The sequence below is a fragment of the Colius striatus genome, chromosome 1 (assembly GCF_028858725.1).
Source record: "Colius striatus isolate bColStr4 chromosome 1, bColStr4.1.hap1, whole genome shotgun sequence".
Taxonomy (NCBI): Eukaryota; Metazoa; Chordata; class Aves; order Coliiformes; family Coliidae; genus Colius; species Colius striatus.
In genome coordinates this window covers 29,861,344-29,873,381 of record NC_084759.1, presented here as the reverse complement: position 1 = coordinate 29,873,381, position 12,038 = coordinate 29,861,344, and the positions used below count along the sequence as shown (strand labels likewise).

Sequence of the window (12,038 nt, the reverse complement as noted above, 5' to 3'; positions counted from 1 at the left end):
CAGATACCTAAGATACATTTCTGCCAGTGCATGTTGGTTTTGAAATCCCTTGACAACACATGAAATCATCTTAGAAACTGACACAGCAGGGGAATCCTGTTTAAAGATTAAAATATAGGACATCAATTCTGAACCTTAGCTGCTCTAATACTTTTCTCTTGTCTCTCAGGTGAACTTACTTTTATCGATGTCCAAGTAGCCCAACAAGTGAGGCTGCTTGAAATAGGCCTCAGCTGAATGCCAGACAGTGAAGGGAATGCAAAGACTTGAAGTCAACGAAGGATCCCACTGCGCAGTCCAGTCTGCATGGAAACTGTCCAGGCTGCTTAATCCTGTTCTAGGAAAAGAAAAAAGAAATCCAGTTTTATTGATTTGCTAAAGGTCTTCCTGTTTGTCGACTTGAGAAGTAGCAAGGGAAGAAATCAAAACAGCCTCCCCTGCTCCCTTTCTGCTGATCACTGTTATGGAAGCTCAGTTTACTGCCTTATCTGGATATTTTCAAAGTCAAAATCCTGTTTTGTTTGGTTTCTTTTTTTAAAATGCCTTTCTTGTTTTCCTTTAATGAGCTGATGTATGCAGTGAAAAGCAGCCCTTTCAAAGACATGCTGGAAATGAAGTGCAGGGAATCAAATGGGAGCAGTAATAGGTATTTACAAGGCTTGGAGACAGGCACACTGGTTATGGCAATTTGACTTGAGCAGGCATACTCTTGATTTTTCTTTAACTCTCCTGAAAATCCTGGTAATTCACCACGTGCTTGAAACATAATTCAGACGTTCTTAGCTGGGAGAACTCGATTTCTTGCATGTGAAGCATTTCTTGAAGCACTGGATGTGCTGTTTTTCTTCCACTTGTGACTGGGAGCTGTGATGACAGACCTGAAGCTGCCTCTATGAAGCTCCTTGGGACTGGCAGTGGAAAGCTGTGCAATATGATTTCTGATGTTTCTGAGGGAGCTGCGTGTTTTCAGCTGCTTTACAGCAAAGCTTAGCATTGAGATTCTCAGGTACTTAGTTTTAGGTGAGAGATGGATTTTTTTTGCCTTACCCAGGATCAAATGGTGGTGTCACATCGTGTAAAGCGGGGACTGGAACTCAGACAGCCTTTGTGTGCTGAAGTTAGTGCTGAAAAGGGGGTTTGGGGATGCCAGAAGTGGCACTCACAAGCGTGTCAGTGTTCAGTATTGTGAACAGAGGATAGGTACTGGGTAATTGGTAAACCATGCACACTGTTCAGTATGCATCAATCAGGCATGATTTTGGGGAGCTGAATGCTGAGCACTTGGCCATTGATGGAATGAAACACTACAAGCAGCTTCAGGGTGTCTTTATCGTGCGGTGCCATGAGAGAAACACGTGGTGACTTACACGGCAGATTTTTAACTTATTTGTGAAACCCGTTCTGTAGTATAAAACATATAGAAACTTCCATGCACAGTGCTGGTGTTTGAATTTAATGATTTTCCTCTTCTGAATCACGTGGCTGGAGACTTTAAGGTGGTAGGATTTAAAGCTACAGCGAGAAGTGTTGGAGCGGTGGTGCTGAGGTACAGAAATGGTACTCGTAGGACTTGAAGCGACTCCTTAAAAATTAACTAAAGGAACTAACAAGGAGGAAAACTTGCCCTTTCTTTTTACTTATGTAGAAACACAGGCTGTGAAATACTGTCCAGTGCATTGTAATATATGTATATTTGTTTTTTATAAAGCTTTATGGGAGGACTGTGTGGTTGCTGTACAGAATTGGGACTGACTTAATGCAGAGGTTGTACAGACAAGAAATGAAGGGTAAACCGTGGCAGTAGTCACTCTCGTGCGTGGGATCTTTTCCTCTCTTAGAGTACTCGGCCAGCTCTAGGCCAGCTGGTTGAAAGATTAGGAGAGCAATCAGTTTATACAGCCTGTTTGCTAAATGAACATTTGTTTAAACATGTACAGTTTGAGATATTTACGTTTACAAATAGTGTAAATAGTTTCAAAAGATTAATTTAAGATGTTTATATTATCTGACTAGAAACTTGCTGTTTTTAATTTTTTAAAATTAAGGAAAAAAGATGTTGCCTCCTATTTTGGTCCAAGAGTAAAAGCTTTATTCTGTATCCTGAGGCTCGTGTGTCAAGATAACTGTAATACAGAGACGATAAAACATGCTGTAAGCACAGGCAGTGCGTCACTGAGAAGAAATCTTCTTCTTTAGCAGTAAGAGAATTGACTTTATTTGGCACAGATGTGTACCTGAGTGCTGAATGTACAGCTAATTGTGAAAGTAATGCCTCTTTATGGTTATAATAAAAGTAAATTTGTATTTTCTTTACTGACAAACGGTCTCATGTGACTGAGGGATTTCTCTGCTTGAAACTTTGCTAAGGGGAAGAGAAACCACAACTGTAATAGGAGAACATACTTTGACTGGTTGGATTTTACTAAGAGAAAACCTGGGAGCAGAAAGCACAAGTGTCATTGTGTTTGATATAGATGTTCTTGTTGCCTTGTTACTCACAGACTCATCTACCCATAGTTTCTCATTGCCACATACTGCTCTTCTGGCCCCTGGTATTGCAGAAGCACATTATGCAGAGGCTTGTGCTTTGTTCCCTGTTATGTCAGCGTGAAGCTTCCCTTCACCCTCTGGCTTTGACAATGTCATGTGAACTAAGCTGAGGACAAACGCTTCCTTTCTTGTGGGATTCAGCTGCTGTGTGGCTGGTGTGAGGCAGCAATGTGTGGCCATTGCTTCCAAGGTGCATGGAGCTTCCTGGGGAGGTTTATCCCATTGGATTGCCTCTCTCATAAATGAAGTGAATGCCAAAGCAGCTGGCCAGGTGTTCACTCTTGATTTTATACAGCAGCAACGTACACAGAGTAGCTTATACTGGGCTGGGAGTTTTCCAAGCAAACCCAATAGCTGGTCCCTTCCTCAAACTACATGTGTTTGCTGTTGACAAAGTGATGTGGGTGGGAAAAGAGGGAAAAGTCTGTGCTGCTGAAACAACTCCAGTGGTGGCTGCAGCTAAATCCAGCCCTGTGTCCACAGATGCTACTTTCTCCTACCCTCCTGCATTTTTATCCTCATTGAACCCTTAAACCAAGCCACTATTGTGGAGCAAATCACACCTTTGAATAGAGAAAAAATAACCCCAAAACCAAAGAAAAGGAATCAGTTGTCTCCTTTCAGTGGTGGCCAACCATGGCAGTAAGATGTAGGACTTACCATCTGCCACCAACTGGAGCCCTGAGTCTCACCTCTCCAGGTCACTGTAGAACTCCAGCGTTGACCAGTTGGGAAACAAAAGGAGATATTGTCTCAAATATCTGTCTTGAAAGCCACCAGTTAAAAGAATGAAGGCAGCAGATGGACCCATGAACCCCCTCCACGGGTGTGAGACTGATGTATTTTACAAGGAGCCAAGTACCTTGGGGAACAAGGCTCTAGGAGTCAGAATACAGGGGTTAATGCTGAGACTATAGAGATGCTGTTTAAGCTAGAATGGCCATTGACCTTACAGTCACACTTGGTACAGGACATTCCTAAAGTCCAGTTCATTGGCTGTGAGAAGGAAGCCGTCTCCTTCCAAGTGCTGCCCAGTCAGCCTACAACCCCACTGCTCACACTGATCCATCACATGCTTTCAGCTGAGATGAGCTTGGTGTTACAAGGGCTTGATGGACAGGGAGACGGGCACTGTGAACATGAAAAAACGATCTTCATTTTCACTGCAAAGTGACTGTTATCACCTTCATAAAAGAAAAGGTCTGAAATGCTGGTGTAACTGCTTGCTTAATATCTTCATTTCAGTATTTCATGCAGATAGAGGATGCTGAAACGGAAGAAGTGATATCACTGAGAGAGAGGTTGCCAAAAGTATTGCAACACTGTTTAGGACAGCGGGCTCCTGAGCTGAATCTTTTTAGGCTTGAAGGAAGAGCTCCTTTTTGCTGTCTGGCTGCTTAAGTGGGTGACTTATCTCTGGATCCTTCAACTGCAGAGAGAGGCCATGCAAAACAAAGACCTTAATACTGAGCCTCCTGAAGAGTGAGCATCCCTTGTAGCCACCTCTCTCACCTACCTGGGTAGTATGTCCAGGGTGCCCTTTCCCTCCACCAACCCTACAAGGGTTCCCCCTTGGAGGCAGTTCTCTTCCAGCCCATATACAAAGGCAATGAGCAGCTAAACTCAGGGCTCTAGCTGCCTTTGGTGGCACTGGGCTGCCCAGAAGCCATGGGTGACTCTTACCTAAGGTAGCAGTGGGTCCTGAGAAGGAGTCTGAATGTTGGGCTGTGTGGTTCCGCATACCGACATTGGGTCATTGCCATCTTTCTGAATAGCCACCCCAGATGTCTGTTTGCACCAGCAATGCATCTGTGGCCACATATAGACTTCTGCTATGAGGGCTGTCAACATCACGTTTGTGCCTATACCAGGGAAGACAACTGGAATCCTTCACCCTGAGGCCACAGCCCCCACCCAAGCAGGAGCTCCTGGTGATGTGTGAATGTGTTTCAGAGCTGGCCGCTTGTGTTTGCGTCCAGCGAAGGCTGAGGGTGCACATCAGTCCCCTGGGACAGTTGCACAGGCACTGAGCAGGGCTGAGCCCTGGCCAGAACCTCCAGGGAAGGAATCAGAAATGACAAACCTAAATGACAACATATACCAAACAATTTTGGTGCTCCTCTCCCCATGTGCTTGTATCACCTTAAGTGAAATGCTGTTTAGATAAAATCAGATGCTTTGTGCTTGTATTGACATTTAATATAAACGTTTTGAAAAGAAATAGTGTTTCAAAATGAATTTGTGAGGCTTGCTGGTCTTGCCCTTCAGCAGCAGCATTTCAATCTTATCTAAATGCTTTCCTGAAAGGGAATTTCATTAAGACTCACACAGGCAGGAAATTTGCTTTTGAACGAAACGGCGATTTTGCCACCTGAAAATTGGTGACTGGTCCCATGCTGCAGCCTGAAACTTATCTGCATTGTGTGGTTTCCCTGTTGCTGCTGCTGCTGCTGTCTAAGGAGCACTTGGCATATGCTTCACCTTCAGCCAGGAGCCCGTGTTGAAACAGGTACAACCACTGTGGCTGGGGAACAGTCAGTGCATTTGATCCCGAGACAGGATTTTGATGGTGATGTGGCTGCTCAGGTTTTTGGTAATGGACTAGAAAGGAGAGCTGTGAGTGTTAGTGGCTGAAGTGATGCCACTTCAGGCACTCCTCTCTGGCTCTTGCCCTGTCAGATCCCAGTGTAGGTGTCCAGGGTAACCCTGGGAACAAATGCTAAGCTGGATGAATCCAGAGCCGACAACTTCCTGGTCTCAAATGGTATCTTTTATCTGTGGTTGGACCAAGCTTCTTATTTTTGCTGTCCAGGAGTCACAGCTGGGACCTGATGCATCAGGTCAGGGACTGAATTTGGTAACAGTTTTTGTCCTACAGTTAAAGCATGCTACAGAAGCTGGCTGGCCCCTGGGAGAGCAGTGAGTCCCTGAAGGGCAGAAAGAATCCTTGGGTGGAGGATGTGGTGGGTGAGTCCTTCTCTTTCTATTGCATGTCTGTGTCTTCTGAAAGTCCCTGGACGTGGTCATTTCTTCTGCTCTGGCAAACTTTATGCTAAAAAGCAGGTCTTCTGTGTGTGCATGTGACTGGGTACAGGAAATGGCCTTGCAAAACTACAAAGGAGTGAGAAACGTAGAGTGTGGGGGAAACCAGCCCATATTGATGGCAAGCAAATACAAGATAATACCCCCCACCTCACAAGAGCGTGGGCAGGTGGCTCTGGGTGCTGGAGCATCCTCCCAGCCGTGGCACGTGGGGAGTTTTTGTCATTCATGGTGTGTGTTAGGTTGGGTTTCTTCCTGCCTAAGCATGAAGAGGCTGATTCTCAGCAATCTGGGAGAGCAGTGTGGCCTCACCAGCCTTGCCTTGTGCTGCAGCTCAGGGAAAATGGCAGGCAAAAAGCAATCCAATCCAACTTAGATGTGACGGGCTACAGTTCTGTCCGTGGACAAGCCTGAATCATGTGGGAGAGACCACCCCCTCACAGGATACTGGTTTTCTGTTTTCCTCTCATCAAAGCTATCCTGTATACCACAGTTTATAAAAATCAGAGTGGTCACTCAGCATTGCCCTTAATTTTCAGGTGCTGGCAGAGGCTGGGAGGGCTGCAGGAGCTTGCCCCAGCTCAGTGGTAAAGCCGGCAGCCGGCATGTGGCTAATGCTGGTGGGGAGAAGGGGGTCCTGAAGGGTCAGGAGAAACCCATGGCAGGGTTGATGATGATTTAATGCCACAAGGGATGGCCTCAGTGCCAGGCTGTGAAAGCCTGGGTGCTGCCTGATGGGTGAAAGACTGACAGTCTGCAAGCAAATGGTAGGACTGTGGCAGGAGTCTGGTGGAAGCATTATCACAGAAGCTATTTTAAATGATTTGTAAGAGCCAGTTAGATGTTTAAGATGTTAATTAATTAGACTCAGCGTGGGGAGGACTTGTAAAATTGAGATGGGATTTACTGATTCCCCCAGACATTAGCTTTCTGAAGAGAAACTTTGGAGAGTAGGGATGGGATGTTGAAAATTAGTATTTAATAGCTCAAACTCCAGCAATTTTTACTGAAGCCATCATTGCCCTCATATGTGCTGCATAAATTGGTCACGTGGGTCATTCTTTAGTAAGGAACACTTCCAGGATATCAGAAACAAGCCTGAAGCAGTGTTGATCCCATGCTAACTGCCCCTGACTCTTGCGGCTTTCCCCCTTGTGAGCAGACAAGCAACCCACGTTTTTCCAGCATGGCCACCTGGGGGTCCATGGGAAGCCAGGAAAACAGATACACCCTCACCCCTGCACTGTAATCTGGCCAAAACACCCCCATGGCTGTGTGACCAGCCTTGACCAACATTAACCCTCATGATGGGATCTGTGAACAGGTGTCACTGACAATTGAGATGGGGCAATCCCCAAATGCCCTTGTGCCATGCACGGTACCTGCACCTGGCACCTTGGTGCACACCACAGGATGGGCATCAGCCCTCTGTCAGTTTCATACACTTTCACATAGGAAAAAAACCCCTATGCAACAAAAAATGGTGCTTTCAGCATGCCTTAAAGTCCTTGGGTGCCACTGGAGCAGGTTGGGGACAAGCTGGGACCCAGTGTCACCTCTGGGCTTCCACTTGTGGCCATCAGGGTCGAGGCAGACCCTGTGAAAGTAGCCCTGATCCCCAGGTAACTGCTGTCCTCCAGGATGCAATAGGTGGACAAGGCTTCCTAGGAGAACATGATAACAATGGCTACGTTGTCCAATGAGGAGCTGAGAAACAGTTAAGGAAAGCCAAGCCTGTGGAAAGCCCCCTGAAAGCATGCTTTGGAAGCAAACCATTGAGGGACAATGTCTGGGGGAGCCTCCACCACCCTTCAGCCAGCCAGTCCCAAGGCAACCAGCTCTGTGGAGAATTTCCTTGCAAGAGCAGCCCAAGGTGTTTAGGTGCCCCAAGAGGTCACCTCAGCGGGTTATCCCAAAGGAAGGTCATGGTGACCCACCATTGGTGCTCCATACTAAACCTGACCACTTCCATCTGGAAACAGGGGAAAACATGCCTGGGCATGAGGGTAACATCAGCTTACAGGCTCAGGAGAAGAGCAGTGGTGGTGGAACAGAGTCAAGGTGGTGAGAGGTGGGTATGACTGTGGGGAGAGTGCCATGGGTAGGCCTGACTAGACTCAGGATGGGGATGCTCTGCCCTATACCTTCCTCTCCCCTCAGTGCTACCAACCCCAGAGTGCTGACAGATGATCACACTCTGCAATTTCCACCTAGCCTTGGGGGTTTTTTTGTTGGTTTGTTAGCTTACTTTTTAATTAAAGACATTGAAATAACTGAAGAAAACTCTTCCTTCACTTCTGTGTTTTCACATCTCATGTACAAAGCTCAGCTCTTCTTATTTTATGCTATTAGCTGCTCTCTGATGATACAATTTGCCAAGAGCTCTCTTTCCACCAGACACACAATTTATCCTGCAACATACTGACAAATGAAATAGAAACATTTCTTTGCTGAGGGCTTAGCTCCCAGCATTACAAGGGAGTTTGGTTTAGTGCTTTCTAGTAGGAATAAGCAGCATTACCCATGTGCTTCTCTGGGAAGAAGGGAGAGCAGCTTGCAGAGGGAGGAAGCAGGGAGGCCTTGCTGTTGCCTCCTAACATCATCATTAAAAGCAGCAGCTAATTGTCACGTGGAGAAAGGGGCCCTGCTTGGGTTTTGTCTTCTTGTGGGGACCTGAGTGACTCGTCTGCAACAGCTCCCAGGTGGAGGCATTTTGTACACGTGAAGTGTCTGACTCCAGCCATAACTGCAGCATTAATTTATAACCTGAAGATGCACATGTTGGCTCTGCAGAACAGCTAAGAATTACTTCCTGGTTGGAAGGGATAGAGTGGAACAAAAAAAAACAGCAACAAACTGATGATTTTGTTTCAGCTTTCATTTTTTCAGGCTTTTTATGAGGCTAAAAAGACAGACAGTCCCAGACAGGAGGATTTGTTGCCCCTATATTTCAGGAGGGGAGAGCAGTATAATGCACTTCTATGTTGAAAATAAAAAAGCCAACAAAATCACTGATTGTGTGATAAATCACAGGTTACTTTCTTGCATGCCTGCAGAAACTGCAGTGCTGTCTGGTTTGGAAGGGAAAGGATGGTCAGGAAAGGGAGGATAGGAGCTGTGCTGTGTGGGGCTGAGCTATCAGGGAGGTCTCATCCAGGTCCTGGCTGATGAAACAGACTCCCAGCCTCTGTTTGCACTCCCCGGGTCACTATAGCTGAAAAACCAGGCCCTGGTGAGCTGCTTCTTGTGGCAGCTGGGATGGAGTGGACACTCTAGGACACTTCATCTCTTGCTGGACACAGCAGTGACATCCCTACTGATGTATACAAGACTGCCTGGACACTGTAAAGCTTTTGCTTGTGCTGTGAAATTGTTGGACTGGGGCTTGGCCTGGAACTGGGAGCACTTCCACAAGGGATTTCTGTCTGAGGACCCTGCTAGACAGTTTACATAAGGCAGCCTCATATAAAGGGTAAGAGGGATGAATGGTATGAAAGTGAGTAGATCAGGATCTAAGGCTTCACTTAGGGTGGAGATCACTGACTGGTGGTGTTCAGCCTTCAAGCTGCATAGGATGCTCCATAAGCAAAATGGTTTATACATGAGCATCATCTCAGAAAAACCATGGGGACACCAAACTCAGCTTTCCACCTCAGCCATGAGCACCTGGTTAAGTCCATCTTCAAAAAGGAATCAATTGGTATGTCCCATCAACTTTGGGCACCCACAGAGGAGCTTTTGTGTTTTTTGCCTTGTTTGAAGAGAAATAAGTGGAAAGGGAAAAATCTAACCTCACTAGAATGGTATAGGCTCAGTGATGCTGAAGAATGGCTTTCCTAAGAGATGTAAGGCATCTCCTTGCTTAAAATGATTAAACATCCAGCCTGTGAGCAGCTTGTAACTACTTGTAGTAAAGGATGGATTAGACATGAACTATCAAGTCTCTTCTGCTCCGTCTTTGAAAGTCCTTGGCCACTCAAAATTAGGATTATGGTATATTTTGCTACAGAGAGGGATGCAGTCTCTACTTCTTCTCTAGATATGGTGAAGCTACTGCATTCTTCTGTCTCCAGGTCATGCCCAGTAATCACAGCGAACCACTAGTAAATATTCTTACAGGCCACAAACCTCAGATACTGCTGTAATATTTCCCTGGAGATTTCAAAGTTAAAAATAAGATCAGATTGTTGGCTAATGACACTACTGACAGAACAAAAAGTATCATGGGATGTTATATCAGGATTCACCTGAAGCAATGCAATGCATGTGTGAGATTGTCACCACAGATGGCTTTTGTAGCCAAAGAAGAGAAATGGAAGATCCATCTCCTTGCAGGTCTGGTGAATCGTGCAGCAGAAGCGATATTTCCCTGCTCTTTGTTGGGTGGGAGCTGTGGGCCATGGGTGAAGGCATGGGATGGGCTTTCAGAGGCCCAGTCCTGGGAACACCCTGCCTGCATGTGGCTGGACTCTCCTGCCCAACTCCCACCCGCATATGGTGCTGAGTGTGGGGACCCAGCCCTCAGCTCCAGCTGCTTCTTATCAGGCCACTCAGTGCCTTTCTAAGGCTTCCACATCCCTGCAGGTGTTTAAAAGATGTGTAGATGAGGTGCTGAAGGACATGGTTTAGTAATGGGCTTGGCAGTCTTAGGTTAGTGGTTGGACTTGATGATCTTAAAGGTCTTTTCTAACCAAAATGATTCCATGATGAACTGTGTGAAGACTCTCAGGCAAGCCTTGCCTTGGCAGCACAGACCCATCCTGGCCCAGTGTTGGTATTTTGGCCCTGTTCAGCACAGCTGCCTGCTCAGCAGACAACGGATCTTTCCTGCCATCATAGGACTGCCGTGAGGATGCCTCAATGCTTGTTGGTGCACGTGGGCAGCAGTGCAATGCCACAAATGGGTTCCCACCTCTGAAATTCCCTGGCACTTGAGTAATGGGACCCGGTGATGGGTCTTCTCCCCTCTCACCAGGGCCTGGGACTGCTCTCCCTCAGTCCCTTACTGTTGCAGCAGCTTCTCCATGCTGCTTCTCACCTCACCTTGGAAAGGGTCAGTAATGGGGAGTGAAGTCCAGCTTTTCCTCTGCTTCATCTCCACTCATCAGCGCTGAGGTGACAGCATCAAACACTTCCTTACATCTCCTGCAGCAAAAGAGCTGTGGGGTACAGCACTCATCACCAGCAGTAAAGCTGGCATGGGGTACTGGAGGGGTCTGGGGACATCCTCACTTTCCAGATCTCTCTCCCCACATTTCTGTTCCTTTCCTCTCTGCTGCTGCTGTGAGATGGTCACTCTCCCTTTTTCCAAGGAGAAACTTGTGTTCCAGACATGCTCACACAGAATGCATAGACTCACAATTTCCTGGGGCTGTTCCTTCAGATCAACCACTGTTGGGACTGGCTTTTCAGGAGCGCTGCAAAAGATGCACTTTAGAGAGTCTTTGCTGAGGGGGTCTCTTCAGAAGTAAAAGGAAATTCAGCATCAGTGTCATTAATTTTTTAAAAACTAAACTTTGCCTAAGTGTAGACTGTTCCCCTAAAGGCAACCAAACCCACTGCATTTACTGTAACACCACAGTGCCCTTTCAGTGTGTGTGTGTATATATATATATATATAATGTCAGGAAACACAGATTATAATTCATTGTCTGTGCTTCCAAATAAATACAGTTGGCATGTTTACAGTTCCTTCCCAAGAGCTCAGTGGAAAGTTATAGTTGTTTTTCATATGTAGATGTGAACAAATTGATAATTTAACCTTCTTTTAAAATCCTATGAAGCACTGAAAAGGTGAAAAAAAGAGCAAATAAAGGCTTTAAGCCTTTTAAAAAGGCTTAACTTTTAAACCAGATTTTAAAAAGCAGCTATTGACTCTTCTTTATAAACACGAGCCTGAGAAACTACATTAAAAACCAAAACACACTCAGTTTTGAAGGCAACCTTGATGCAGAGAAACTTCAAGGGAAGTGAGAATGTTTGCATTTTGGAAAGCAAAAAAAAACCAACCCGTGTTTGCAAAGCATTTGTGATGGAGGCATTCACAATTAGCTCTCCTCCTTCCTGAAAAGTGCCTTAAGCCTGGTTTAGCCTTTTTCCTCTCTAGCATCTATAGCACTTGTCTCTGTGCCTTTGACCCTGAGCAGTGATGTCACCTAAAGCCACCCTCTCTTGACCCAGATTGCTTCCCCAGGTGAGTTTTCCTGTTCCATCAGCCAGCTGTGGCCCAAGGCTGGGTGAGCTGCCTGAGAGCACAAACCCTGGTGCCACCAGGACCCATGAATGGCACCCATGTATTTCTGCAGCATATCCTGAGTTTATTTACATGCTTTGGAGGTTTGTGCTAGTCCAGCCCCAGAGGCTGGTGCCACCACTGCTTACACAGCTGGACTCTGTGAGCCACATCTCCCATTTTGGTGGTGAGAAGAGATATTAAACAATATCTC

At 46.1% G+C, this 12,038-nt stretch overlaps 2 protein-coding genes across 2 annotated transcripts in view; one reads left to right on the top strand and one right to left on the bottom strand.

Moving 5' to 3' along the window:
* COG3 (component of oligomeric golgi complex 3) overlaps window positions 1-2,321 on the top strand; it is a 34,114-nt gene extending 31,793 nt beyond the window's left edge. Inside the window, exon 23 of the mRNA XM_061994957.1 lies at window positions 170-2,321. Within this exon, the coding sequence (XP_061850941.1) occupies window positions 170-199 (30 nt within the window). The 3' untranslated portion in view covers window positions 200-2,321. The remainder of the gene's footprint in view (window positions 1-169) is intronic.
* Window positions 2,322-3,837: 1,516 nt separating this feature from the next.
* Window positions 3,838-12,038, bottom strand: part of ERICH6B (glutamate rich 6B) — a 29,338-nt gene continuing 21,137 nt past the window's right edge. Inside the window, 10 exon segments of the mRNA XM_061995215.1 lie at window positions 3,838-3,909; window positions 3,911-3,979; window positions 5,032-5,175; window positions 5,177-5,222; window positions 7,189-7,299; window positions 7,546-7,586; window positions 10,284-10,455; window positions 10,599-10,651; window positions 10,653-10,751; window positions 10,952-11,051. Coding sequence (XP_061851199.1) covers window positions 3,838-3,909; window positions 3,911-3,979; window positions 5,032-5,175; window positions 5,177-5,222; window positions 7,189-7,299; window positions 7,546-7,586; window positions 10,284-10,455; window positions 10,599-10,651; window positions 10,653-10,751; window positions 10,952-11,051 — 907 coding nt within the window.